This window comes from Lycium ferocissimum, chromosome 1 (genome assembly GCF_029784015.1).
Source record: "Lycium ferocissimum isolate CSIRO_LF1 chromosome 1, AGI_CSIRO_Lferr_CH_V1, whole genome shotgun sequence".
NCBI classification, from domain to species: Eukaryota; Viridiplantae; Streptophyta; class Magnoliopsida; order Solanales; family Solanaceae; genus Lycium; species Lycium ferocissimum.
The window spans coordinates 61,919,530-61,946,932 of NC_081342.1; the positions used below are offsets into that span (position 1 = coordinate 61,919,530).

At 34.4% G+C, this 27,403-nt stretch overlaps 2 protein-coding genes across 3 annotated transcripts; one reads left to right on the forward strand and one right to left on the reverse strand.

The window, feature by feature from the left end:
- The first annotated feature begins 2,013 nt into the window (after positions 1-2,013).
- On the forward strand, positions 2,014-12,595 carry LOC132056764 (AUGMIN subunit 2). The gene is made up of 6 exons (XM_059449105.1): positions 2,014-2,369; positions 4,802-4,927; positions 5,959-6,063; positions 6,628-6,696; positions 11,275-11,388; positions 11,996-12,595. The coding sequence occupies exons 1-6, from the start codon at positions 2,235-2,237 to the stop codon at positions 12,332-12,334; spliced, it is 888 nt and encodes a 295-aa protein (XP_059305088.1). The 5' UTR covers positions 2,014-2,234; the 3' UTR covers positions 12,335-12,595.
- A 409-nt stretch (positions 12,596-13,004) lies between these two features.
- Positions 13,005-21,887, reverse strand: LOC132056778 (uncharacterized). 2 transcript variants are annotated; one of them, XM_059449130.1, is made up of 7 exons: positions 21,257-21,887; positions 18,522-18,621; positions 17,970-18,035; positions 17,017-17,134; positions 15,551-15,633; positions 14,108-14,169; positions 13,005-13,371 (listed from the first exon to the last, which is right to left on the reverse strand). In XM_059449130.1, the coding sequence occupies exons 1-7, from the start codon at positions 21,436-21,438 to the stop codon at positions 13,263-13,265; spliced, it is 720 nt and encodes a 239-aa protein (XP_059305113.1). In that variant the 5' UTR covers positions 21,439-21,887; the 3' UTR covers positions 13,005-13,262. The 2 variants fall into 2 exon arrangements, with proteins under 2 accessions (XP_059305113.1, XP_059305117.1); XM_059449134.1 differs by lacking the exon at positions 14,108-14,169.
- Positions 21,888-27,403: the final 5,516 nt, after the last annotated feature.

The window sequence follows — 27,403 nt, forward strand, 5'->3', positions numbered from 1 at the left end:
TGGCCGGTCATGTGCCTCACTTATTTTTCTCCAAATTTTTCTCAATTTTTCTAGAAATTTCTTTAATTACAAAAGATAAATAAGTCTTGCATAGTCATGAATCATACATATATATATACAACTCCCACAAATGAGGTGAACACATGGCTCCCCTTTATGGCTTAAACAATTGGCCAACATATAGGTGGGGCCCACGGCCACTTTGGCCTTTTGGCCATTTCTTGAAATATTTGTTTCCACTCTTAGCCCTTAATTTTTCCTTATTCCAAATTTATCCTAACTCTCCATGCCAACAAAAAGAATATGCAACTTATGCACTTAACAAACCGAAAAAAAATGACCTTGCCCTTAACCTTCCACCGTTAACTCGGAATATCCAAATGTGCAAAATGCGAGGTGTAACAAAAATACAATTCAATCTAAGAAGCAAATATATATCTTTGCAAACCTAATAAATTTATAGCATTAAGCGATAGTAAAAAGCATATAGAATGTTAGATTCTTAGTGCTTTACAACTAAAAAAATGAATGTTCTCATAATTAAAAAAATAATAAGTTATGTTACTTTATTAAATTATACTATTTCAACGGAACAAAAACTTTGAGATGAAATGAAACCAAATAATTTCCTGTACATACTTCTTCGAACGAAAATGTTGTCATACTAATATTATGTTTGTCGTTAGCTCATATTAGGCCTATTGGGCCGGTGCGAAGCACGCGCATCAACATCTAGTGTGTATATATATATATATATTAGACGTGGTAGAGAGACACGATTCGAAGTATATTACTATCTAATTTTTAATCGAATTCATAAACTCCTTAAATTATTTAAAATAAAATTTACTACTTATTTAGAAACTACAAAACAAAAATACTACCATAACTTATAATAAATAATAATTCAAAATATTTGGTATATGAAAAAATTGTGATCAAAAGAAAACTCTTTTGACTCTTCAAATAGTAATTGTGTCCCATAAAATGCGGCAAACTGAGTATTACTTTACTTTACTACTATCTAGAAGCCATCTAAAGAAGAGCTTTCGGAGATAACTGGTTGCTTAGAGTAATTAATAAATGGGAAAAGGGTCAAATATACCCCTCTACTTTAGTATAATAGTTAAATATATATATAAGTAGATAAATATACCCTTTCCGTTAGTCAAAATAGATAAATATACCCCTTCAGTTAAGAAAGTACACAAATATATTATTGAGGAATCCCCAATTCCACCATTAAATTAAATTAAAAAAATGCCCGCCACGACCCCAACCCGCAAATTAAATTTTTTCCACCCAAATATACCACCACTACGGCCAAGGAATCACCAATAACACAACCACACCACTTCCGCTACCACAACTACTCCTCAACTGCATTTCATCATTTTTAATCGGTTATAGCGAGCCGTGAGATGGTAACAATGATTCATCCCATTCTTGGCATCCAAAACTTGATGTAGAATTGATATGGCGAGGGTAGAAGGCAATAATCGTGATAACAAAAGATATTTTGACAATTGGGATTGTGTTCAGGCTCATTTCAAATGCTCACTTAACAATCAATATATATAATGCTTTATAACTTGTTAAATTAGAAACTATAAATTAAATTAAAGTTCAACGCTAATTTTAATCTTGAGGAATTTGATGGTCAGTGGTTGTGTTGGGTCGGTTGTAGTGGTGGTGGGTATATTTAGGTGGAAAGAATTTAATTTGCGGGTCGGGGCGGGGCGATGTATGGTATTTTTAAGTTAAATCGATAATTAATGGTCGAATTGGGAATTGCGTATGTCAGGGGTATATGTGTACTTTTCAAGGGGTATATTGATCTACTTTGACTGGAAAGGGTATATTTATCTACTTTGATTAACGGAGGGTATATTTAACTATTAAACTAAAGTAGAGGAGTATATTTGACCCTTTTCCCTTAATAAATTCCTTTAAGGGCACTTTGGTCATTTTAGTTAATATTTATGTATTGTTTGCCAAAATATCGATACACAATTTCACCTTGTGTTTGCCGCACATACCAAACAACGAGGGGGGCTCAGTGTTGTTTCCCAAACCCAGGGGGGTTGTAAGTGATAATTAGAAGGAAACTTTATTGTTGAAACGATCTACCCGATCAGAGTTGTTTGAACTTTGAAGTTGAAAATTTTGAAGTTTGATAATATAGTAAACGTTGTAGAGAAAGAGAGAAACACCACCAACAACAACAAGAACCGATGATGGGAAGCGAGTCGACAACAACAACAACAACAACAACATGGGTAGGAAGGAAACCAATGAGAAGAGTAGGTGGAATGTCTGATGCACTTTCCATTGCTTCTGAACTCGGTTTCTCTCCTCCCAATTCACAGGTATCTACAAAATTCACTCCCTAACTTGGACCTTCTATTGCTCATTTTTTACAACTTCCTAATTTGATTGTTGCTCAATGCAGATCGATTTAATGGTTTTGGAACTTACATTTTAGGGTGTGTTTTGTTTGGTATGAAGGAAAATGTTTTTCATCCAAGTCTTTACATATTCTCCCAACATAAAAATTTTGAAAACTTGTTAACATAAAATTTACATGTTTAGAGAGTACATAAAGAAAATTTTTTTTTTTTTTTTTACTTTCTTAATTACTACTACTATAAAATTTCCTGCCTAACTGGGACTTTTATTGGGGTGAATTCCGTATGTCCTTAGAAGTTTGTAATTTGATAGTTATAACAACAACAACATACCGTGGAAAAAAGTTTCTTTATTTTGTTTTACATTTCACTAGTAATTTGAGACTTTAATTTATGTAGAATTTAGAGATAATGATTAAAACTAGTGGTTGAGTGTGTTTTGATAAATAGTTGGTGATAGATCAGGTAGGAAACTGAAACTCGCACACCTGATAGTTCAGGTTTGTTTTTTACCGTTAACTCTAGAATTTACAAGTGAAGTGGAATTGGATCGTTGAATTTTTGAATTTGCTTTCACCTCTAACAATAAATTGTGAGAAATGCCTGATTTGTCCTCTTGATAACAGTGGTATTTGAGTCAGCTTATATGTATCTTGACTAATCCACATAGTCTTTTTTTTTTATTTTTATTTTTTTATCAAGGAATCAAAAGCGAGTAATCACATAGTACCTGCAATCTTCCATTAACACCAAGGTTTAGTTAACAACAACAACATACCCAGTGTAACCCCACAAGTGGGGTCTGGCGTAATTTGATAGTTGTAATAATTGCAATTGAAAATTTGTTGCTGATTTCCCATTTTGCTGCAGATCGAATTGATAGTGATGCGCTTTGGGAAGTTACATTTAGGAATTTAGGACTTCCCTCCTTTTAGTTTCTTAATTACTACTATAGAATTTATTGCCTAACTGAGACTTGTATTGTTGATTTTCTTGGGGGGAATTCTGTATGTATTTAGAAGTTCGTAATTTGATTGTTGTAGTAATTGCAATTGAAAACTTGTTGCTGAATTCCCATTTTCCGGCAGATCGATTTTGATGCGATGCACGCAAGTTTAATGGCTTTGGAAGTTACATTGAGGGTCCGTTTGGCCATGAAGATTGTGAAATTTGAAAAACGTAGTTTTTGTTTTCAAAGTGAAAAATGGTATTTGGAAATTGGGGTTGTGTTTGGCCATGGATACAAATTGGAGTTGTTTTTTTTAATTTTTGTGAGTGATTTGGAATGTAAAAAGTGAAAACAACTTTTTGGTGTTTTTCAAATTCTGGAAAACTCCGGAATTCAACTCCAGGAAAATGTAAAAAATATTCATGGCCAAACGGCTACTTAGGCATTTAGGTTGTGTTTGGTATGCAGGAAAATGTTTTCCTAGAAAATATTTTCTTGGAGAATAAGTGGGTTTCTTACTTATTTTCTAGTGTTTGGCAAGTAAGCAAAATTTTTTAGGCCAAGAGCATTTATATGTGGTCTAGCAAAATACCATGGGGGTGGGATGAGGTGGGGAGTGGGGGTTCGGAGGTGGCGAGAGGTGGGATGGTCAAGGGGTGGGGGTTGGGGGTTGGGGTGTTGGGTGGGTAGGGAGGAGATAATGAACTTTGAATGTCACTTATGGAACTTGTTGACCAACCAAACGAGGGAAAATTGAAAAACATGTTCCAACATTTTCTGGAAAATGTCTTCCTTCATACCAAACACACCCTAAGGCATTTAGGCTTTGATAAAGGGAAAGAAAATGGTTAAAATGGTCTTCAAGTAAAAATGAGATGCAACTGTAGTATGTTGCAAAGAAATGTTTGGAATTGGGGGAAATTTACATTGTTTACCTCAAGATTCTACATGATTTCTTGATCCAGCTTTGTTGGTGGGCAGGATTATCATGGAAATCTGTGCTTGTAGGCTAGAAATGCTACTCAGTGGATTAGCCGTGGTGTGCATAAGCTGGCTTAGACACTACCCATATCAAAAGAAAACAGGAAAAGAAAGATAAAAAGTGTAGTTCGTTCTTGCTGGAAAAGTGAATATTTCATGTTGCCACTTAAACAGAAAAATTCAATTTAGGTGCTTTTTAGTACTTCAGTTTATCTGTGCTTTCATGTTTATTGACCTTTCATCATTGCAGGTTGCTTTCCTTTTCCTTGCTCTTTTGTTTTCTGTATTGTTCTTACACTAGGGGTATACCCAAAATTTGCCTGTTTATATTTGAGTGGCTTTCAATATGTGCTTGCTTCTCTCTCTGTTCATCCCTATATTTTTACTGCACTTTGTTTGCTCTCACAATTTGAGATTTATTTATATTTATTGATTGGAACTCAACAACATTCCCCTTGTTTAGGAGGAGATCCAAAACTTATCCACCACCACTGGCGAAAATGGTGATGATTTGATAAGGGTCTTGAAGGAACTTACTGCTGTTCAAAGGAAGATTGCAGATTTGCAAGTGGAACTACAAGGTCGAAAGGTGACATTGTTGAGATTCTAATGAATTTCATCTATATTTTAAGGTTTTACATGTTCCTTAAATTATCCAACACGATGTGGTGCGTTAAATCTAGTGAGCGCGCTTCCTGACAATGTGAATATATACCAAATTGGACTTTTCAGTTGACCCTAATATACAAATGTCCTATCTGTTTAGGCAGGGCATGGATACCAGATCGTTCAAGTTAATTCGAGAACTTCCTAAACTAGGTTTTAAACTTGTAATTGTGTGTGAGCACGTATTTTGTCTGACCAATTTGAGTTTGGAAATCGCTCTATCAATATAACTTAACCATGTAAAAAAGATCATTCTATAGTTGAACAATGTTAACAAATGCTCACAGCATATACAATTATCTGTTTGTGTATTAATTAATACCTGTTAGACATCGTTTACTATTTCATCCGTGTATTCAGGTGCATAAACAGCTTTCACACTATAGTTAGAGACTAGCTCACATTGGGTTGGCAGCTTAGTTTAATAGTTTGGTGATTTGGTAAAGATGGGTGACCGTTAATGCAATTAGTTTTCTGATGAGCATGTACCTCTAAATTATACTCGTTTCATTTGGGGGAAAACATAAGTTCAGTAGTATAACTTGTCTAAGTCTAACTTAAATGCAGAATACTTACTGAACTCTAGATTCGACTTGGACCTGCATGAACATGAATCTGAAGGAGGATCATTGCAGTTCAATCACTCAATCTCGCGGATGATATACTACATTCAGGAAAAGCCTAATTATTTAACACTAGAGAGCATCTTGATTTGATTGTGCACAGAGAGGGTTTGCCACTTCCCTTGCTATAAGTTCAACTCAATCTGTACTTTATGTGGGTCTTCACCTCGTGTCTCCTCATAGTGGACTCCTAGAGTACTACATTGGACATTGTAAATTGAGTTTACAAGGACTAACAATTGGGATATTTTATTTTCATCACTTGGTTACCTGAAAATTCAGTCTTTTAGATGATATCACAAACTAACATAGTACTGTGCTACAACTTTAGGAGGACAAAAATGTTGCTCATCTGACACATGTCAGTGAAATGGAAAAGAAGATTGAAACATTGCAAAGGATTACTACTATTTTGAAGGACGTTATTCAGAATAAGGTAATTGACCTAATCTGAATTTTAGCTTCTATTTTCTGCATTGTTTTACATTTGGTAATATTCATGTATTTGATCGCGATCTTTTGTCCGCCTTTTCGAAATTAAAATAAATTCCTCCTACCATGGGGAGTCATCAATCCTCTTTCCATTAATTGATTGATGTTGTTCCATTCGTCAATGCTTTCATGCTTTCCAAAGCACTTTGATACACTCAAGTGAGTCTCTACTAGTTATATGACGTTACGTGGCCTTACATGAATGCTCCTTGTAATGTGAAAACCTTCAAAATATTAATATGGAGAATATTTTGTTGAAATGCACGGGAAGAAAGTAAGGCCTACCCTGAGACCAGACCAGAAAATTGGGTTTAGAAAGCTTGCATTGTCTAGCAAAGAGCTTTGCCAACTTTATTCGGTGTGTAGTTAAGCAAATTTCATACAATAGCAGAATTACATGATAGAATCCTCTTATTTATTGATTTATTTGTTTGTAATTGTGATTTCTTTCCCTATTTGCTTTATTTTGGTGCTGTGTTAGCTTAAAGATCTTCTGTGGATTTTTTAGGACCGCATAATTGCTCGCCTTCAACAACCATATTCGTTGGATTGCATTCCTGTTGAAGCTGAATATCAGGTTTGTTACTTTCCAACTTTAATACAAGATCAGTTTATCTGCCATGAATATCTAGAACTCCGATAGATGCTTGTTCATACATATACTGACTACTAAAGAGATCAGGAAATAACAACATAGGTATGTGGAAGAATTTTTGTAGAATATCATTTGATTAGATTCATTATATTATATCCTATATCATATTTCCGGATATTTTTTTGAAAAAGGTTGCATTATATTCACCAGCACCATCCAAGAATGGTGCTGGTAGTATTTCCAATTACAAAAGGCCTAGTCCAGAAACTACAAGGAGTCAAAAAATTCAAAAATTGTTTCTGCGTTCTCTAAAATAATTTTCCTCACACCAGAATATAAAAGACAAAAAACAGTTCTTAATTTCCTGTATTGAGCAGCTCCTGTCTTCAAAGCACCTATCATTCCTTTCTTTCCGCACAGTCCATATGCAAGCTGAAACAAATTCCACCATTTCTTCTATCTGATACTTCCTGTTGCATTGCTCCAAGTCCGCGAAAGGTCCTTTGTATCTTTAGGTTAACCCCAACCAAAGACAAAAATAATCGCCATAAAATGTCAGTGACCTTGCGATGCAGAAATAAATGGCTAATGTTCTCTGCCTCCTCCTGCACAAAAACACCTGGAGCTCAACTGTACCACCCTTTTCTGAAGATTTTCGTGTGTCAAACAAGCTTTTCTAGCAACCTACCATGTAAAACAGACAACTTTTAATTGAGCTTTGACTTTCCAATTAAATTTCCAAGGCCAGTCAGGGTCAATGTAACCAATATCTCATAGAGAGTGATTGGGAACCTTCTGTTGCTGCTTCCATTCCAAACCATTGAGTCCTCAAAATTTCGTGTACCATGAAAGACCTCTAATGTCTTCAGAATTACAGCCACCTTTCAATCTTCCAGTCATACAACAATCTTCTGAAAGAGAGATTTCATCCCTGTTGACTCCAACTTCAGGTGTAGAGGCCAAACAGAACAAGTATGGGTATAATTCTTTTAAAGGACCATGTCCTAATTCTGATTTTGAGCACACTAAAAATTGTATAAGCTAACTTATCAAAAATGTAAAAATTGTATTAGTATACCTGTTTTTACAACTTTAATTAGTTCTCTAGATTGAAAATTACCAATTAGTTTGCTAAATACTCTTAATTTACTCTAACCTCATGTTTAGATCACCTCATGAGAACTTAAAGCTGCGATGTTGGACAAACATGAAATTGTAAAACCAATTTTAGTGTCTCATTATGTTTTGAAAATAAATCTATTCCTTCCCTGATTTGATACTTGTTATTGCTATTCTTGATTTATCAACAAAAATGAATATTATTTTCTATGAAATCTCTAACTATTTGTTCATCTGCTATTACGTGCACCATTGGTTCCCAATTTGAAAGCACTTTAGTAATGACAACACACAAATTAAAAATTAAAAGACAACGACAATTGATGAAACACCCACTCTGACATACACATATCTGTGGAGGTCTTGCCAGAGAGCTACTGGTTAGACCTTGTCTTGTAACCCTTTGAAACTTGAAACACCGAGTGAAAAAAACTAAGAGGAGCAGATCTAGAAAAGGCTTATGACCATGTCAATTGGTCGTGTCTGCTGAATATTTTGAAACAGATGAATTTTGGTGATAAATGGATCAGGTTTTGTATATCCACTGTTAGATTCTCCATTTTGATCAATGGGAGCCCACATGGTTTCTTTAAATCTCAAAGAGGATTGAGGGAAGGAGATCCGTTATCTCCTTATTTATTTACTTTGGTGATGGAAGTTTTTAGCATGATGATAAGGAGGGCAGAAAGTTTTGGCTGGATAAAAGGAATGAGCTTTGGAAGAACTGGTGGTGATAATGTGACCATTTCTCATATTCTATATGCTGATGATACCCTACTGTTGTGTGAAGCAGAGAGAAAGCATCCGTTGTATCTCCGAGGGATTTTACTAACCTTTGAAGCCGTCACTGGGCTAAAGATAAATCTGACAAAAAGCAGTATTTTCAGCATTAATGTGGATGAATGCATAGAGGAATTTCCTGATATACTGGGATTAAGGTGGAAAGATTTCCCACTGTGTATCTAGGGCTTCCACCTGGGACAAAAAAGAAATGCTCTTAGTACTTGGCAAGGTATTCTGGACAGGTGTACTAACAAACTCACTCCATGGGAAAAGCAATATTTATCCTTTGGGGGCGGATGTGACTCTCATCAGTAGTGTATTGGATGGCATGCTTACTTACCTAATGTCTATGTTTTCAATACCAGTTGCAGTGGAAAAAAAAAGAACTCAATTAGAAATAAGTTTCTGTGGGATGGTAATGCAGGAAAGAGAAGGGTTCATTTAGTCAAATGGCAGACGGTTATGAAAGATAAGAAGGATGTTGGGCTGGGTGTGAGGAATTTAAAGCTTCACAATAGAATTCTGCTATTCAAATGGTTGTGGAGGTACTGTATGGAAGGTAATGCAGTTTGGAAAGAGCTGATAAATGCAATCCATGGAAAGAAGGATGAATGGAGAAAGGTAAATGGTGGATTATGGAAGGACATATGTAAGTTCTGGGAAGATTTCAAGCTGTTCACCAGATTGGAGGTGGGCAATGGAGCTAAAATAAAATTCTGGACAGATCTATGGGTTGGAGATGAATGCCTGAAGGACAAATTCCCTACTCTATTCAATTGCTCAACAACAAAGAATGGCAATGTGGCAGATTTTCACTCAAATTCTGGTTGGCAGCTAGAGTTTAGAAGGAATTTAAATGATTGGGAGATAGAGGACTTTTGCCAGTTGCTTCAACAAATAGAATCAGTTTATATTGATCATTGTAAAGTGGATTCCCTAATCTGGATAGCAAGCAAGGACAATAAATTCTCAGGTAAGAACTGTTACAGTCAGTTAACAAAGCAGTCAGGTCAAGGGGAGGTTTCGTGGCCATGGAAGATGTTATGGAAGACTAAGGCTCCTACTAAAGTAGCATGCTTTGGGTGGATTGCTACAAGGGGGGCATGTTTAACACAAAATAATCTGCAAAAAAGGGGTATTGTATTATGTAATAGATGTTACTTGTGTCAAGAAGATCTAGAAACAGTGGAGCACCTGTTTATACATTGCAGAGTTGCCAAACAGTGCTAGGAATTATTTCTAAGTATCTGTGGAATTACATGCGTTATGCCTCAGATTGTGAGAGGCTTATTACAAAGTTGGCAACAACAGGTTACACATAAACAGAACAAGCAGATATGGAGGACTATTCCATTATGCATTTTCTGGACAATATGGCTAGAAAGAAACAAGGCCTGTTTTGGATATAGATCTCCTCTTTCTAGAATAAAAGATAGTTGTTTGCAGAATTTGTTCTTCTGGGGTAGGAGTAGTTCAGTAGGCAGTCTGGACCAACTAATGGATTTTATAGACTTCTTAGGAAGGAAAGTCTAGTAGCTTGTTTCTTTCTGGTGCTTTTTGTTTTGTTTATGTAATCCTAAGTAGCTTCTCAGTACCCTTTTAATAAAACTTTTACCAAAAAAAAAAAAAAAAAAAGAGGACCAGATGTTTTGGTAACAGGATGATAGTGGAATACAAGACCACCTATATAGTTGTAGGATGCAATCTACAGTAGCCATTATATGGGTTCTATGGAAAGAGAGAAACATGAGAGCATTTGAAGGAGTAGGTAGTGATTTTGTTAAATTGCAAAGTAGTCCTCTGTTTTTTGTTTCTTTTTGGTATATCCATGAGGTTCCTATGCGTATAGATTAGGTTGCTTCCGTAGAAAACTATACATATTTTGGTGTAGGTTCTCTGTGGTTTGGTATACTGTCTGTACTTGTATACGGGGTCCCTGCCATCATTAATTAAAAAAAAAAAAATTACCTTATCAAAATAAGGATGCAACCTATATCTTATGTTTAGTTGATGAGGAACTAACTAGATACGAATCATAAAATTCTTAATTACATAAACACTTCACTCTAAAACACCCTACTGTCAGTGTTATCAAAAGCAAAAAGCGCAAAAAAGCTCTAAGGTTAGCTGGGGCTTTAAGCGCAAAGCGCAAATAAAGCATGGGCTTTAATGAAAAAAAGCGCAATGGTGCAAAAATACAAATATATATATGTTTAGTCCAAGATTAATAATAATAAGCATGAATAACAAATATATGGGCAAAGAAATTGTAAAAATATTACGATAAAGTGAAATATCAATCATCTAGTGTCACCTCTCCAAGAGAGGCTCATTGACAAGGAAAAGTATGTCTTAGAGCCTTGATGACGACACTGAAGCGCACATAAAGCGAGGCGAAGCGCTCAACATGTTTTGAGCCTCGCTTCAGGGCTTAAGCGCGCTTAAAGCGCGCCTTTGATAACACTGCCTACTGTACAATAGTTACCTTATAAAACACTGATTCGCAGTAATTACAGTTCGACCGGTATTTTCTGTAAGTATCCCTGAGAGAAAGAACTGATATGCTTCTGTACCAGTCTTTAGCTTTTTAAAACTGTTCATTTAATCATTCAGACACATGACGAGCCAATAGATGCCTAATGTAATTGAATTGTGCAGAAACAATTTTCAGAATTGCTGATGAGGGCTGCTAGTGACTATGGTGCTTTAACGGCCTCTGTAACAGATTTTCAATGGAGTCAGAATTTTAAAGAACCACCAACAGTATGGGGGGTATGCACTTCTTTTTTCCAATTCTGCTGATTAACTTTTTCTTCACATGTCAAAATAAAACTAATTTGTTTTGATGATTTGAGTTGGAAGCATTATTCGTAATGTTGTACTAAAAGTAATATGTTTTGCATGGAAGCTATTATTTTATTTTGTATGTTGGGTTCATGAATCAGTAAGAGTAAATGGCCTCGTCACGTTACCATATATCGGTCCTGGTGACAGTCAGGTCCTTGATATTGCTCATATTTTCCTCCCTATTTGTCTGATGCAAGAAAATATTGAGTTTCGTTGTGTGGAAGGGCAGAAGGCATGTCACTATAGTTCTACATACACTTTGAGGGAAAGAAAATTGTAAAACTCAATAAGTCATTTCTTCCTATATGTCCTAGCCTTGGCGGATAGAGTTACCTGGTACCTGTTGTTGGTGGGAGGTGGCAGGTATCTCATGGAATTAGTCGAGGTACGCGCTCTAGCCCGGACACCACGGTTATCAAAAAAAAAAACTTCATGAATCCACATTTATGGATAGGAAAAGCAAGATTAAATAATCTTAGGTAAGATACCAAGTTGCATTTGATATGCAAGTTTGATGTTTTAATTAATGTAGGAAATGCTTCGTCCAATTCCTGTCGCTTTGGCATCTAGCACCCGATTCTTTGAAGCCATGTCTGCTATGAGAGAGTCAATTGCAACTCTGCATGCTTTGAGAGTCGGTCATTCTTCTTCCTTGTCTACAACACCAAGCAATGATCCTTCTCAAACAACACTTGGAGATTCTGATTGTGTGACTCCTCCCCCATGGAGAACAGAATCAAGCTTCGATGATTTAGCAGTTGGAAGCTTGAGAAAGCAAGAAAGTGAGCCGCAAGAAGTTAGTGAAATTGCAAAAGGTGATAGTATGAGCCAAAGGAGATTGTCATGGCCTCCTTCAGTTAAGAACATCTGATAATGGTATCAATATCTTGGCATGCTGGTGATATTTTTATCCCCATTTCCATGAATTTGTCATTTTGGTTCTCTTTGTATTCGTTTAGTTGTTTGTATTTATCGGTGTCTGATGGGTGCGTTTTTCTTTTCATTACTTGGTTGATGGAGGTCCCTTTAGCGAATTTCCTGACATTTGTTTGCTTTTAATCTTGCAATTGTGATCTCGAACTGCAGCAATTACTGGCTGTGTCCAAAATGAAAAGATAGGTTTTCACAGATATATACATTCTCCACATCTTCGGCTCAATCACATGTAAGATCTAGTCAATAATAGTAATATTTTTGGTTCCATTGTAGAAGGAGTTGTAAGCTCTTTTTTCCCATGCTTTTATTTATTTAATAACTATTTTTATCTTGGTGTTTGGGAAACCCATTTCAGATTTATATTTTTATATATAGCTATATGGTGGAGGGCCCTCGTCCGTCTTAACTACCAACAAATAGTAATGTGATAAACAGTTATCAGTATCCTTTAAAGTACTCTTAGGTAAATATCAAGAACGTTGTCTAAATAGAGGAAGGTAGGCAAGAAAAAAAGTGAGAATTGGCAGATGTTTAGCTGACATTAACTCACCAAACAAAGCAAGGCTTAGCATCTAAATGATGATGGGGGCAAACACTTAATCTGATGGTATGAAAAATCTAAATACTATTTGTGCATAAAACTTAAACTCTATTTTATTACTGTACAAAGTCTTTACCAAGGAAAGGGAGCAACAAGGCAAGTACACAGTATGCCCAAAATTGTACATGATTCAGTCAACTCTTTGTTCCTTTTTTTTTTTTTTTTCTCTCTCTTTCTCACAGTGGAGATGACATTTCTCCCTCGGTAAAATCTAAAAGATCAATGGCCGTGGACGTCCGATTTTCTATGGTGAGATCGATCATCACCCCAATGCATGAGTTGAGGGGGGAAGAATGGAGTTGGCGAGTTCTTCGTCCAACTTAACTGGGAGTGGTGGCATCTGCTTTAGCGTGTAGGACGATTCATTCAATCTGCCATTAAAGAACAAAGCTAGTTATAGAATCCAAGTAATGCAAAACTCTCAAGTGGTCCAGAAAATAAGAATATCTGGTTCACTCAATGATCATGTATGAGTTTTATGCAGTGCTTGCCTTTTAGGAGGGATCCCAAGTGAAAAATGAGATATTTTCAGAAGGCTATAACTTATATACACTTTCGTGTAAAGATTCATGCTATCTATATAACCTGTTGTAGTATGTAGCTTGCCTTATTTTCCAGTTTATCTTTTACTTTTAAAAAAAAAATGTTTTATTACATAGGGGTAGGGGAAGGGGAAATGGGGGAGGGGATTACATCGTGGGATTCGAACCCTCACCAACAAGGTGAAAGTTCAGGTTGTCAACCAACTGAGCTATTAGATCCCTACTTTTCCAGTTTATCATTCCTACTGTTTACGGATAGTTACTTATAGTGATCTTTTAGGCGAGCTGATAGCCTAAAAGTTATTGTAGATAGTCAGTGTAGAGAAGTTAAACTCTTATTAGAAAATCATGATTAATGGGACAATAGGCACTGAAAAACAAATTAACTCAGAACCAGTTGAAGTGAAATAATCCAAATTCTTACTTTCCTATGGAAAATCTTAACATCGTGAAGCACATCCATGAGAATCATAATAATCACAAGAATGAGGGTAGTGCTGCAGAAACAATATAAAAGATGTAAAGGAACAGGCACACTCAAGAGATCAAGTACTTCTGAACGTACTTTTTTAAAATATTGAAGATGTTATCTCGAGCCTGACACAAAAGTCGAGTGTTCTCGTGTATCTGCAGGAAAGAAGGGGAGAGAATAAGGATAGAGTTATGTCGTGTACAGCGGGGGACTATAAGGGAGAGGGAGGTTCTTTGAGAATGCATGTTCAAGATATACAAAGGAACTTCTAATGCTACCATGAGAAAAGTTCAAGTTACATCAGTAGTCCTGCTTTTATATACCGTTATATATATATATATACTACTAAAAAGACAGGAATTAGCGAGAGACAGATTCTGCAGCTAAACAGAAAAATCTGTCGCTAATCCTATTTAGCAAAGGATTAGCAACAAATTATTAGAAAATTTTGTTCTAATTCCAGTTTTTTTGTTGTAATTACCATGTGACATATTTATCTTTTGCAGCTTCATGTGAGTTTCACCCGTTTGAATATCTAGCGTGAAATGAACAAGATATTGGTTTCCTTGGAGAAAACTAAGAACCTAGCCAGTAGATGAGACAAATTGAATCAAAACAACTTGTCTCTCTGAATCTTGAGAACATAGGTTCCATGTAAAAGGGGCATCCTAAGTTTGGTTAATATTGTCAGACGAACAAATTCTGAAACAGCAGATAGGTATTAGGAAGGAAACACCTTAAGAGGTCGTTTGCCAGCATAAAATAATATAATGTTTGGTTGGAGGTATTAGAATAAATAACTCCCGTTTTCCTAAATCAACGTTTGGTTGGCCATAAAAGTAGATAATACTTGCATATGAGTGTATCTATGTAGTTTATGCGGTAGAATGTGGAATAAGAATATCAGTATTAGCACTACAGAGATGAAATATTTAAAGTAAAAAATATTCTTAAAGTAGGTAATCCTTACATAACATCTCATGTATTGTTATTCAACGGATAACAATCCCTTCCTTAGTTTTAACCGTACAAATCCCTATATTATAATCCTCATATTACTAGCATCTGAACCAATTGACCCCTAAGATCAAGAGGCAAATTGCAGACTATTTGACTATGAAGACAAGCCCTTCAACACGGGAGGTAAGGTAAGGAATAGCTACTACTTAAAGAGAGTCAATATGACTATCAAGATCTCTATAACATTTGAAAATGCACAAGGTTATTCAAGTTCTCCATAAAATCATGAAAAACTTAATTTACGATGCTCCAGTGTAAGAGAAAGACATTGCCTTAAATGTTTGTTAGAAACATAAAGAAAACTCGTGTCTCTGGCTCTAAAGGGCAATACGTCCTAGTTAAGAGATGCACTTTCTGTTAAAAATAGCTTGACTGTGAAACATCAGTTGGTATTTGTAAGGGGAAATTGTGAACAAAGAGAGTCGAGACTGTTAACTTTTTCCAGGTGCAAAGTAGTTGTTATGTGACAGTTCTAAGCAAAAAACCGAAATTATATAGGATAAGTTGCATACTTACTTGATGTGTCACAAGATTTGCAGAAATCTGTTCGAAGATCCGAGCATTTTGATGAATAAGCTGTGTGGTCACATTGACTGTGGCTGCAAAGAACAAAATTCTTTTTTCAGAATAAAGAGCTTGGAATTAATTATATGAGAAGAACATTATCAGATGCTTTAACTTGAGATATCAGGGGTTTGTCCTTAAAATTTGTAGACCTCTAGTCATAGCTCTCTTTTCGACAACAAGATGATAATATTTGTTGTTCATATCAGATTTTAGGACTAGTATTTTCCCAATGTGTTTGGTACGAAGGAAAATGTTTTCCTATAAAGTAACTTATTTTCTTGTGGTTGATAAGTACATAGAAAATATTGTCTTAAAATCAGTGTATATAATCTAAACGAACACTATGAGGGTGGGGTTTGCTGGACGGTAGGAGGTGACAATTAGTGTGGAATATCACTTATAGAACATGTTTTACCTACTTCAATTGGAAGTAATTTTGTTCATTTTTAAAGAACTTGTTTTTCCTAGAAAAAATGTTTTCCAAAATCTTTGACCAACAAAACATGGGAAAAATTGGAAAACATACCATAACAAACACACCCTATGTTTTGTCTTTTCATCACTTTCTTTAGCAAACTTCAACATCCAGATGCTATCTTTATGTTTTAAAAGCTTCTTCATTTTTTTTTTTTTTTTTTTTTTGTTTTAAAAGTTAAGACTTTGCAAGGAAATGCTCCACAATATGAGCTTAAGCCTTGACAGTTAAGGCTTCATGTATGCTTCATACTTGTGTTTTTTCCTCATAATTTCTTCCTCTTAATTTTTGTTTAGAATATATTTCACGGATAACATCTTTTAAATGTTTTTTGTCATCTCATGTTGAATAAATTCTTACAGGGTCTAGTAATACTACAAGCTAATTAGAAAAGTTCTAAAATTCATATTACATCTACCCCTTCTCCAAGGAAAAAAGATAGTCAAACTTACGTTGGTATCTTCACACATCTCACTTGTATGTCAATTCCCCCTTCTTTTATTGACAAAACAAACAAAATTTTAAATTGAGAAAACGTGGAAAGACAAGAACAGTTTCCAGAATGCTACACAGTATTTCTATTGAAAGACAAGAAATAATCAAACTTAAAAGCAAATTAAAAACAAAAATCTTCAATGACAGGGAAATGCATGTATCATTAAATGCATCAAATTCTTAATAATCAATTAGACAACTATACTTCAATCCCATACTAGTAGGGGGCCTCAAATTCTTAATACTTCGTAGATTTAAGTTTCGTCAAAGTTTCCATCGCTTCTAGTATAGAGCTAAACATTGAGAAAGAATTTAAAATGCAAGGTTGGAGTTTCCTGTGTTTGTTATGATTAACAACCAACAAGACATAATTCATATATCCACTTAAAAGGAAAATTCTTGAGCAATGTTAATCTACTGGCTATTCTTGAGAAGCAAAACTGACCATGGTACGAGGCGAAACCTTCACTCTTATTAGAAACCACTCGTTGAGCATATGGAGCATAACCAGGGTGCATTACAACGGGGGATGACAACACTGCAGTAGGATCAGTCATTTTTTCCTGAGAAAAGAATGTAACACTTTCCTTGAGCCTTAAGAGTACACATCAAAGTAAGCCAACAAAGTATTAATTAGAGGATCTAAGACGCCGCTCTTGCTGAAAGTCTTACAACATTGGTCTGTGAATAGCCACCCAAGGAGAATGTTTTTGTGCTCAGAGAACCTTTCTCCATTACTCTCATTAAACCACGAGCACAGTGAGGAGAATAATCGTTCAGAAAGACACTTTTGTAGCCTAGAGAAGCTTTGTGGAAGAATAATGTAACTTTAGAAGTGATGTGTTTTACATGTGAAATGCAGCAGGCATGAGGCATTCCCTTATACAATCCATAAGATTCTATGAGTGTGAGAAAGCAGAGGGGCATCCGGATATTCCTACACCTGTTAACTTATATACACTGGCGGCGTGCATAAAGAATTTTTACAGTATCATAGTACTTTTAACTTATTGTAGTAGGTTACGTACCTTATTTTCCAAGTTCCTAATCCCACTTATTATGGATGGTTACCTGTAGTTATTTATCTTTTAGATGACCTGATAGTATTGAAGTTTTTTTACATTGTCCGACTATAGACATTAAACTCTTTGCATTATTTGGATTATCTTTTCAAACTTATTTGGAGCGCAATATATTCTTGGACTTATGAATTCCTATCATAGAGAGGAATTCTAGTCCTTCATCATTGTACGGATCTCTGGACTCACATGGTGGTGTTTTCATTAATATATTTTACTTAATTTCAAAAAAAAATTAATATATTTTACTTATGCAAAAATTAGCTCAAACAGATAGGGAAAACATTATCAATGAAGAAACATGAAATCAAGTGCTTACCTTTCTATCTTTATTTTTCTTCAATAGATTTGCATCATCCTTCCTTCTCTTGCTGTTTTCCTTTTTCTACAGGGATAATAACAGAGTCAACAACAACACTAGAATGAGAAAAACTTGCTCCAAAGAATTTGAGAATTATAGCTAAACAATATGATAGCTATGTGTTAACTCTTCTTAACCAAATAACTACAACTATAAGGATTTTAGAAATGAAATTCTTATGCCTGTCAATATGCAGAAAACAATGCATTTTACTGTGAAACTTGTAACAGATGCAGATGAAAAAAGATTATGTCCAATATAAAATGAGTTTTGAGTTCATTTAACAGGATAACTATATTGTGGTTAAGAATTTCTATGATTTTAGTAGTAGCTATGACTTATTTGGGACTGAGGTGTAGTTGATTGCTTGATGTATGCTTGTCTATATTTTTTATTGCAAAGTAACAAATTAAAAAAATTTACTTTTTCTGGTTATATTTTGGTCAAGTATCAAGTTCAGGTAGACTTTTCAGCTAATATATCAAAAATGCAGCAGCTAGGAACACTTACCGTGGTCCATTTGCATCGTAATGCCACATCACGAACACTCTTGCTCTTCAGCATAATTGCAATTTTTGCATAACGGGATATGCTCGTCTCAGAGGCATATCTGCAGATATTTGTGAGTTATTGCCTAGATGTACTAGTTATCCGAGGAATAGAGGTTACAAATAAACTCTAAAATCCTCGAGTAAAGTAACTTAAAAAAGAAATAAGAGTCCAACAACTTTGACAAGATAAAGAATAGGAGGTAAAGAAACATCAGCCTGAAATTCATCCTTTTATCCTTGTTTCTAATACTAGATGTTAGCAGATTTTAAAACTAGGTTCAAATCGTATTATAAACCAACTAGTAGTAGTTAGAAATGTTGATGACCGAGATATTTAGCTTCTTTTCTTAACTTCAAGAACTTTATTTTGAGATTCTACAGCGTATTGGGGAGGTGGCTTATGAGTTTGCTTTTCCACCTAGCTTGACAGGTGTTAATCCGGCTTTCCATGTTTCTATGCTGAAGAAATACCATGAGGATAGGTCCCACGTATTATAGTTGGACACAGTAAAGCTTGATCGGAATATGACATTTGAGGAGGAGCCGGAGGCTATTCTGGACAGATAGGATAATAATAGGTTTAGTTCATATTATCCTCACGTTCTTGATTTTCCGTGGTGCTCTCATTTTTTCCCTCATGTCTCACATTTTCTATCTCCATAAGATACACTTAGAGTACCTCCCTTGATCTAGTTGCCTTAAGGCTTGTCTTCTTTCAGAACCTTGTTACGTTTAAGCTGTCATTTTTGTCCGAGGCTTTCCAACTACACAGTTGCTGCAAACCAATGATTTGGATCAAGTGGCTTAGGTGATCAGCAATTCTCAAGGGAATGATCCAAGCAGTAGTGCTATTGGATGCTATATTTCCATGTTTACTACAGAGGCTACATTTTTTGATAAAAGACTTTTTAGAAGGTAAGCAAAAGTCACTCCAGAATGGTCCAAAATCACTTATACTTCATATGGGGGGTGTCACTTGAACTCTAAATTGAAAACTAATTAACCCGTTATCCCATTAGCTTGTCCTCCTCCTAAACCCTACCTATAACGTATAGATACATCATTATGTGGTGTTGGAAAAATGCTACTTTTCCTATGACGGCTAGGGTTTACAAAGAGAAAATATAAAGGAGTTTTAGGTTGTAGAAACAAAGGATTTCATTCGTCTTGTGACGATTCCTGCTACTGATAACACAAGTCGTGGTTCTTTGCATATACGCTTTCGCTAAGGAGAAACCCGTAAGTCTCCTAACTAGTATTTTACAATCCAATACTACAAAAACTAATAAGCAACATCAATTAGGAAACAAGTTGAATGAATATTCCCATAAAACCAAAAGATTGAACCATTGCCAACTTTCTGAACTGTGGTCCAGAAAATAAAACAAAATGGAAGTAGCCACCCAACCAAGATTCAACGAGGTGTTTGGGAGTGTAGTAGATTGTAAGAAAGTACTCCCTCCGTTGATTTTTACTTGTCCTGTATTGACTTGGCACACCCCTTAAGGAGCCATAAATAAAATGACAATGTTGTTGTATCACCCCTAATTATTACTAAGTCATCTAACAGTTGAAATCAATCAAACATACTTTAAAAGTTGTGCAACCACTAACAATTCCTTAAAGTTTTTAACTCAATAATTAATAATAAGGGTAAAATAGATATGAAATGGTAATTTATCTCTTAGTTTTCCAAACTGGACAAGTAACAGTGGACATCTATTTTTAGTATACAAGACAAGTAAAAATTGATGGAGGGAGCACTTATACAATTTTCATAAGCAGCTTTTTAGGTACTACTAATAAATTTAAGGTGTTTTCAGGTATTTCTATGAGACAAAGTGAACCAGAGAACACTACTCAATAGAGCATATATACCTGAATTTCTCAGTTTCAATCAACTGGAAACTGACAAAAATATAACAGCTTTGTTAAATGTACTATTGAAGTACCATTTAACTGTTGAAAGAAGTAAAACAAGGAGCTTATAAATTAGAATCTCAAGCAAGGAAAGAGCCAAAAAAATTATTTATTTGTACAGCAACAACTGTACTTGATTTGCTTAAGCAAGTTGTAATCAGCTACATTAATCTTTACAGACTGTATATTTTTACCCTAACAAATTTCACATGCAAAATTTGACTAATTCATCATTACAGCAGTCACAAAGCTTAGACAACCACAACAACAAACAAATAATTGACAGGCCACCATAACTGGCTGTCTGGCCAGCCCATAAATAGAAACAACAGCTTATCATCTTAAAACATCAAATTGACTAATTCATCATTATAGCAATCACAAAGCTTAGACAAACACAACTAACAAACAAATAATTGACAAGCAACCTTAAATAGACAACCCCACAAATATAAACAACAAACTTATCATCTCAAAGTGTTGGCTACAGGTTCTGCCAAACTTCAACTTGTGTTAGGGGTTCATGACTAGATACATATCAAAATTTCACCTATATATACAATGTAATTTTTTTGTCTTAAAAATTCATCAAATATGTACATACTACTAAATTTAGAAACCAGTAACTTCAAACTCGTATTTCCGTCTTAAAAATTAGAATATGTAGTAACAGAAACCAAGAACTTAAAAGATTAGAATCTAGAACCCATAAGCTTCAAATCTTGGCTCCGCTTCTGAAATTGACTACAACAAGACTTTAAAAGATTAACTTACTTTACTAGTCCTTCCTCCAAGAGAGCTTGTTCTTCTAGAGTCCAATCCATTGAAACCTGATTTTGCTGAAAACTTGTAGGTGAAGAATTACTATCTCTTCCCCCTATTGAATTATTCACACTGCCTGAATTTGAAGCATTCATATTCCCTTCTTTAATATTCATACTAGATGAACTTTCCATCAATCATATACCACAAATAGAAAGTTCCTTTAAAGTAAAAACAGAGAACTCTGTTTTTTCCTCTGTTTCTGTGTAAAAAACTATATTGTACACAAAAAATATGTTCCAAGAATGAAGTATTTGGAGTGTTGGAGACTCAAAAAAAATCAAAATAAAGGAGTAAAAGATAAGGCCAATAAGGGGAGTTGAAGTTTTTGAAGATGGAGTTGATGAGAGATACTATGGTGAGATTATTCTTTGATAGATGCATGGGCATCAATAATAATGAGAAAAAAATAAATCAAAGTTATTACAGAGTTTTTTGGAACAAAGAAAGCTGAGAGAAAAAGGAGGGAATCTATGAAGGATCACACTTAGTTATGACAAAAAGGTTGGTTGATACACAACTGAAAAAAAAGAAGGAAAAAAAACAATGCAACTGCTTAATGTAATTCTGTGTTTGTTTTTATGTGAATATAAAATTGATGAAAGAAAAGGAAAGGGTTGTTGTGGGACGTATTATATACTCCCCCTATCCCAATTTGTCCTTAATTTATGTGATATGTTTTTCTTTTTGGTCTGTCTCGAAAAGAATGTTATATTTCCCTGTTTGACAATAATTTAACTTTAAACTTTACCTTTTACGCTTAACGAGATGATTTATAACCACACAAATATCTTTGGCTTATTTTAGACCACAAGATCCAATAGTCTTCCTTTATTTCTAACTATATCACATAAATTGGGATGAATGGAGTATATATGTATGTGTGTATAAATATATACTCCACTTTTAGAATGGAAAAAGCAATGTGAATATATCAATAGTGGAGTATGTAATTTATGTCTGGGAATCCAAAAAATATTACAATGTTCTAATTGGTTTAGCTTGTCACCTTACCTAAAGTAACTTTTGAGAACAATAGTTTCCCCTTTATGTCGATGGCTTCAATGGTCTATAAATAATTTAATAATTTTACTTTTGTACAGTATAATTTTTGACAAAGTAAATTCAACCGAACCCGTTTACCCTTTTACTAGCTCTGCAAGTCGTATATACATGCAATTGGCTCACTGTTTAAAAATAACAAAGTAAATATCAGCTTGAGACATAAACTAAAGTATCAAAAATCAATACAATAGTCCTAGACATAAACTAAAGTATCAAAAATCAATACAATAGTCCTAGACATAAACCAACTCACTGGCCAAATTGTGACAATAAATCGATAATACACGTAAAATTTTGTTTATGCCGTTGCTTATAATAAAGGCATAATACATCGATAGGCATTTTAATTTGACCTCGACTGACAAGTAAACACTCTAATTTTGAGAATTCACATCTTGACATCTCAATTCGTCTCCATTATGTGTCATGTCCGCACTCGGCATCCACGAGACACGGTCAAAACGAGTTGAGGAGTCTAAATGTGCATTTTCAAAGTTGGAGTGTTTAGTTAAGGTCAAGTTAAAATGTCTATCTGTGTATTGTGTCTATAATAAATGATGACTTGAACCCAAAATTTCTCATGATTATTTTATACTAAGCATATGAAAAAAATATAATGAATGATGATGAGACTTGAACTTAGAATTTTTGTTGTTAATGGAATTGCACACTCTGGTACCTCATTAATTAATGATCTCTTTGTTTCAAAACTTGTACCGGTATTAAAGAAAACAAAATATTTAAATTATTTATAACCTATGTTCTCTAACATGCGTGGAGGTGGGGGGTTGCATTGTCAGTACAATATTTAGAAAAAAAAGATTGTCCTAAAAGGAAAGAAGGTAAGTGGAAGCTGACGCACTGACAGCTTCTCATTCACTTCTGAATTCCCTTTCTAAAAGGCATTTAAAGCCAAAGCTTCTTCTTTTGCCTTTAACTTTGAGAATGAAAGCTTTACACAGCAAAAAAAAAAAGGTATCTTGTTAAATATGAAAAACGAATTTCAAATTGAGTCCTTAATTACTAAATGAAACAATTCATGATCCAACTCATTTCTAGCCATAAGGGGGTTTACAAAATGTGAAGAGAGTGTTTTTTCTAAATAAAAAATGTTAAGGGGGATTTGATGGACTTTTACTCAAAAAAGAATATTATTATTTTTATATTTAGTAACTTTTTAATTTTAACATCCACATCATATGCTAAAGATCACAAGATTCAAAAGGGATTTTGATATATTATAGCCGGAGGCATAGATCAGGATATGGGTTTGGCCAGACACAATAGCTTTGGCTCAATCTTATATGTATGTTAAAAAAATGCCAGTAAAACAAAATAATTATGGTTCAGAACCCATAAACTAAAAAATTTGACTCTGCTTATGAATTATACATATATTTAATTTAAAAATACATATTTAAAAGTCTCTCTTATTTTCTTGAACTTCATAACTAATCAAACTATCACACATACAATTGAAGAAAATGCATGTCTCAAAATGGATCATTTGTTTATTGATTTCAGTGTTGGTTATTATTTCTCTTCCTATTCACAGACAATGATTGGAATTTATCTAATTATAAATTGTTAGTCTCTCATTTGATCGATTTGTTACGCCCCTGCTTCGTAAAGAGAAAATAACGTGTTAAACCTAGCAATTTCCAATATACAGTCAAACCTCTCTATAATAAAGATCGTTAGTCCGAAATTTTTTGATTGTTATAGAGAATGCTATACGCCTATAATAGACATTGACATTTAAATAATACTTCGCTGTTATAGGCAAAAACAAATGCATAAAATCTAATTTTCATTTTTAATTGCCAAATTCCAAGCTTAATCACACTTTGTATAACAAAGGAAAATCGTTTAATGATGAAAATATATATATTCATATGATATTTTTTGTCATAGATAGTGTATTAAATGATAAAATATTTGGTCAAAATCTCTACACTTATTATTATTAATCATAGATATTTTATTTTTATAAAGATGGTTAATTATTATATTACCAAAAAAAGAAATAGTTGTTATACGAGGGGTAATTTTACAAAGAGCGTAATGTTATAAAGTTGGTTGTTGCTATTATAAGTGAAATGCTGTTATAGAGAATTAAAATATAACATAAAAAATCGGTTCCGAAAAAACTTGATTGTTATAGAGAGGTGTTATTATATGCGGGTGCCGTTATAGAGAGGTTATATATTTACTTCTTATTAATTTGATTAAGAAATTGAATAAGCAAAATTTTACGAAAGTACAAATGGACTATAAGTACGTGCAATAGACTTTTAATTAACTAAAAGGAGTTACAACTGGATGAAAAAAAAATCTTTTTTAGAGCTTAGCAAAGTTACTAATATAGCATATTTATCGAATACTCCGTACCACAAGTCCCTCGTGGTATTTGAACATGCTTAAAACATGAAATGCTTACTCAGAAATTGTTTGATGAAAATACAGGTTGATTGGGAGAGAAAAAAACAAGTATTGGTGCGACACTGAAACACTGACACGACGCAGTCGATGAAAAACGCTACATCTGTAAGAAAAAGGTCAGCCAACGGAATGTGGTACCAAAAATTTACTATGTGTCAGTAATAATGGTGATCGTCGTCCTGCATCTCAAGCTAACAATAAGAAGAAGCAGGGGGTTGAAGTTTGTTGATAATTTAAATAATTTCAAGGTCAAATCTCCAAAAGATCGATTTAGGTGCCTGTTTGGGAAAGTGTCAAATGTGACAGGTGGATAGATTATGAACACGATTTCATTTAATGAAAGATCAAATCTTGAGCGTTCATTAGGATAAGTGGAAGGAAATAGAAGCTTCTTCTCACACTCTTCACACGTGAGAAGCACATTATTGTAAATAGAATATATGATTTTTTTTTTCTTTGGTTGTTATTTATTTGCCAATAGTAGATAGGACAATTGTATAATTTTTATTCTTTCTCTACAGTTGAAATGCTTGTATAAATACGGTAATACAATCAATGAAAAATACATTAAAAAATACCCACATTTTTCATCTCTACTTTGTTCTTTATTTTCTATATGGTATCAGAGCTCTATTAGAGGTCATATACTCTTTTTTTTTCTCCTCCTAAGTCAGAATATCTTCAACTGATGAAGTAGCACCTGCTACTCTTGGGATCTAGAAACTCTAATCCAAGTAACTCCTCCTTTCTTCACCCTTATTCACCAGGAATGACATTGGTGAACCCTTCTTTTGAAGGAAAGATTTATGAAGGTTGGATAAGGTCAATCTTGATAACTTTATCAACCAAAAATATGTTAGACTTTATTGATGGGAGTATCAGATCTCTTAATGTTACTTCTGCTGATTTCGATGTGTGGAATAGAAGTAATGACATGATCACTTCCTGGTTGTTGAATTTTATGTCTAAGGAGATAGTAGCTAGTGTCATCTATTTCAAATCAGCACATGAACTTTGAACTGCTTTAAAGGACAGATTTGGCCAATCTAACAGAGCCAAATTATACCACCTCAAAAGAGCTAAGTGATTTAGCACAAGGTCCAATGATGTAGCAAGTTACTTCACAAAAATCAAATGTTTCTGGGATGAGCTTGATGCTCTAGTCATTTCTATTCAGTGTACATGTGAATGCTCATGTGGTGGAGAGGCAACATTGGTGATTTCAGGATGAAAGACTCATCCAATTTCTCATTGGTTTAAATGATGCTTATGCTGGAGTAAAAAGTAACATACTCACGAAGTCATCATTCCTCTGTAAATAGGATTTTTTTATTTTTTTTGTTATTTCTTAGCCAATAGTAGATAGGACACTTTCATAACTTTTATTCCTCTCTACGGCTGAAATTCTTGTATAAATACGGTACATACAATCACTAAAAAATTGACAGCCCCTATCATACCTCTTGGAGGTAGTCTATAATATATGTTCATAGAAGTAATAATGCAACACGTACACAATAAATAACCGTAGCAGGTAAATCAACTCAAAAGCATAAAAGTAACAATACTTCAACACGTGCACAATAGGCCCTCGTGGCAAGCCACAAACCAAAATGAGAAGCCTCTCATAATTGCAGCATGTTAGATCATAGGCTTAATGCATATGCATATGGGGCACCCTAAATTTGCCCCTTTTTTCATTTTGGCACCTCAACTAAGTGTTTTTCCTATTAAACCCCCGAACTCGTCTTCAAGTGTGTCTATCAAACACAATCCAACTTACATAGTATTCCATCTTCAATGTAGCAACATGCTAATATATATTCTAATTCAATTATCCCATCTTTTAGCTAAGATTAGTAGCAATTGAGAGGGGGGGAAAAGAGTAGCTCTTAATTAAGCTGGTAGTGAAAGAGCAGAACCAGCAGAAACCGACACATCTATGACCTAAAGAATAGCTTACCACATGTCTAAAATATTACTCCACCTATTTCTCCAATTTAATTTCTGCTTCTAATAAAAATCAAATTTAGAGGGTTAGATAGACACACTTGAGAATGAGTTCAGGGATTCAATAGGAATAACACTTCGTTCAGATGACAAAATAAAAAAAAATGACAATTTTAGGGGGCTGCATATGCATTAAGCCTAGATCATAACATAGGTCCTCGTTGATAGAACGGCTAGACAAAATTACCCATGGGTCCTCGTTAGTAGGACTGTTAGACCAAACAATATGATATTGAGTAAGAAGCCATCACATTAAAGCACATAAGAGATATTGTGCAGTGCAATAACATCGTAAGATGCATAACAGTCTAAACATATCCCGAGTCACGCATATTGATATCAACACACTAAGTCGAGTCACATAAAATGAGCTACTTGCTAGATTGCAAACTTCTTCAGAACATTTATAATAAATAGGGCAAAAGACATAAATTGACTCTTAAACTATACCCCAAAAGTCATTTTCACACTTAAACTATCATGCCGACCCATTACACACCTAATATATTTAAAAGTGATATTTTTTACTCCTCGATACAATATGACCAGTTACACTAGGGGAGAGTGTACACACTCTCTCCC

What these genes read in the sequence shown, in the direction of transcription:
- LOC132056764 (XM_059449105.1), top strand. Translation starts at nt 2,235, where the DNA reads ATGATGGGAAGCGAGTCGACAACAACAACAACAACAACAACATGGGTA. An exon ending in CTGTTGAAGCTGAATATCAG is followed by an intron (nt 6,697 to 11,274) that starts GTTTGTTACTTT and finishes TGAATTGTGCAG; the next exon opens with AAACAATTTTCAGAATTGCT. An exon ending in AACCACCAACAGTATGGGGG is followed by an intron (nt 11,389 to 11,995) that starts GTATGCACTTCT and finishes TAATTAATGTAG; the next exon opens with GAAATGCTTCGTCCAATTCC.
- LOC132056778 (XM_059449130.1), bottom strand. Translation starts at nt 21,438, where the DNA reads ATGGAAAGTTCATCTAGTATGAATATTAAAGAAGGGAATATGAATGCT. An exon ending in TACGATGCAAATGGACCACG is followed by an intron (nt 18,036 to 18,521) that starts GTAAGTGTTCCT and finishes TTATCCCTGTAG; the next exon opens with AAAAAGGAAAACAGCAAGAG. An exon ending in AGAAAAATAAAGATAGAAAG is followed by an intron (nt 17,135 to 17,969) that starts GTAAGCACTTGA and finishes TTCTTTTCTCAG; the next exon opens with GAAAAAATGACTGATCCTAC.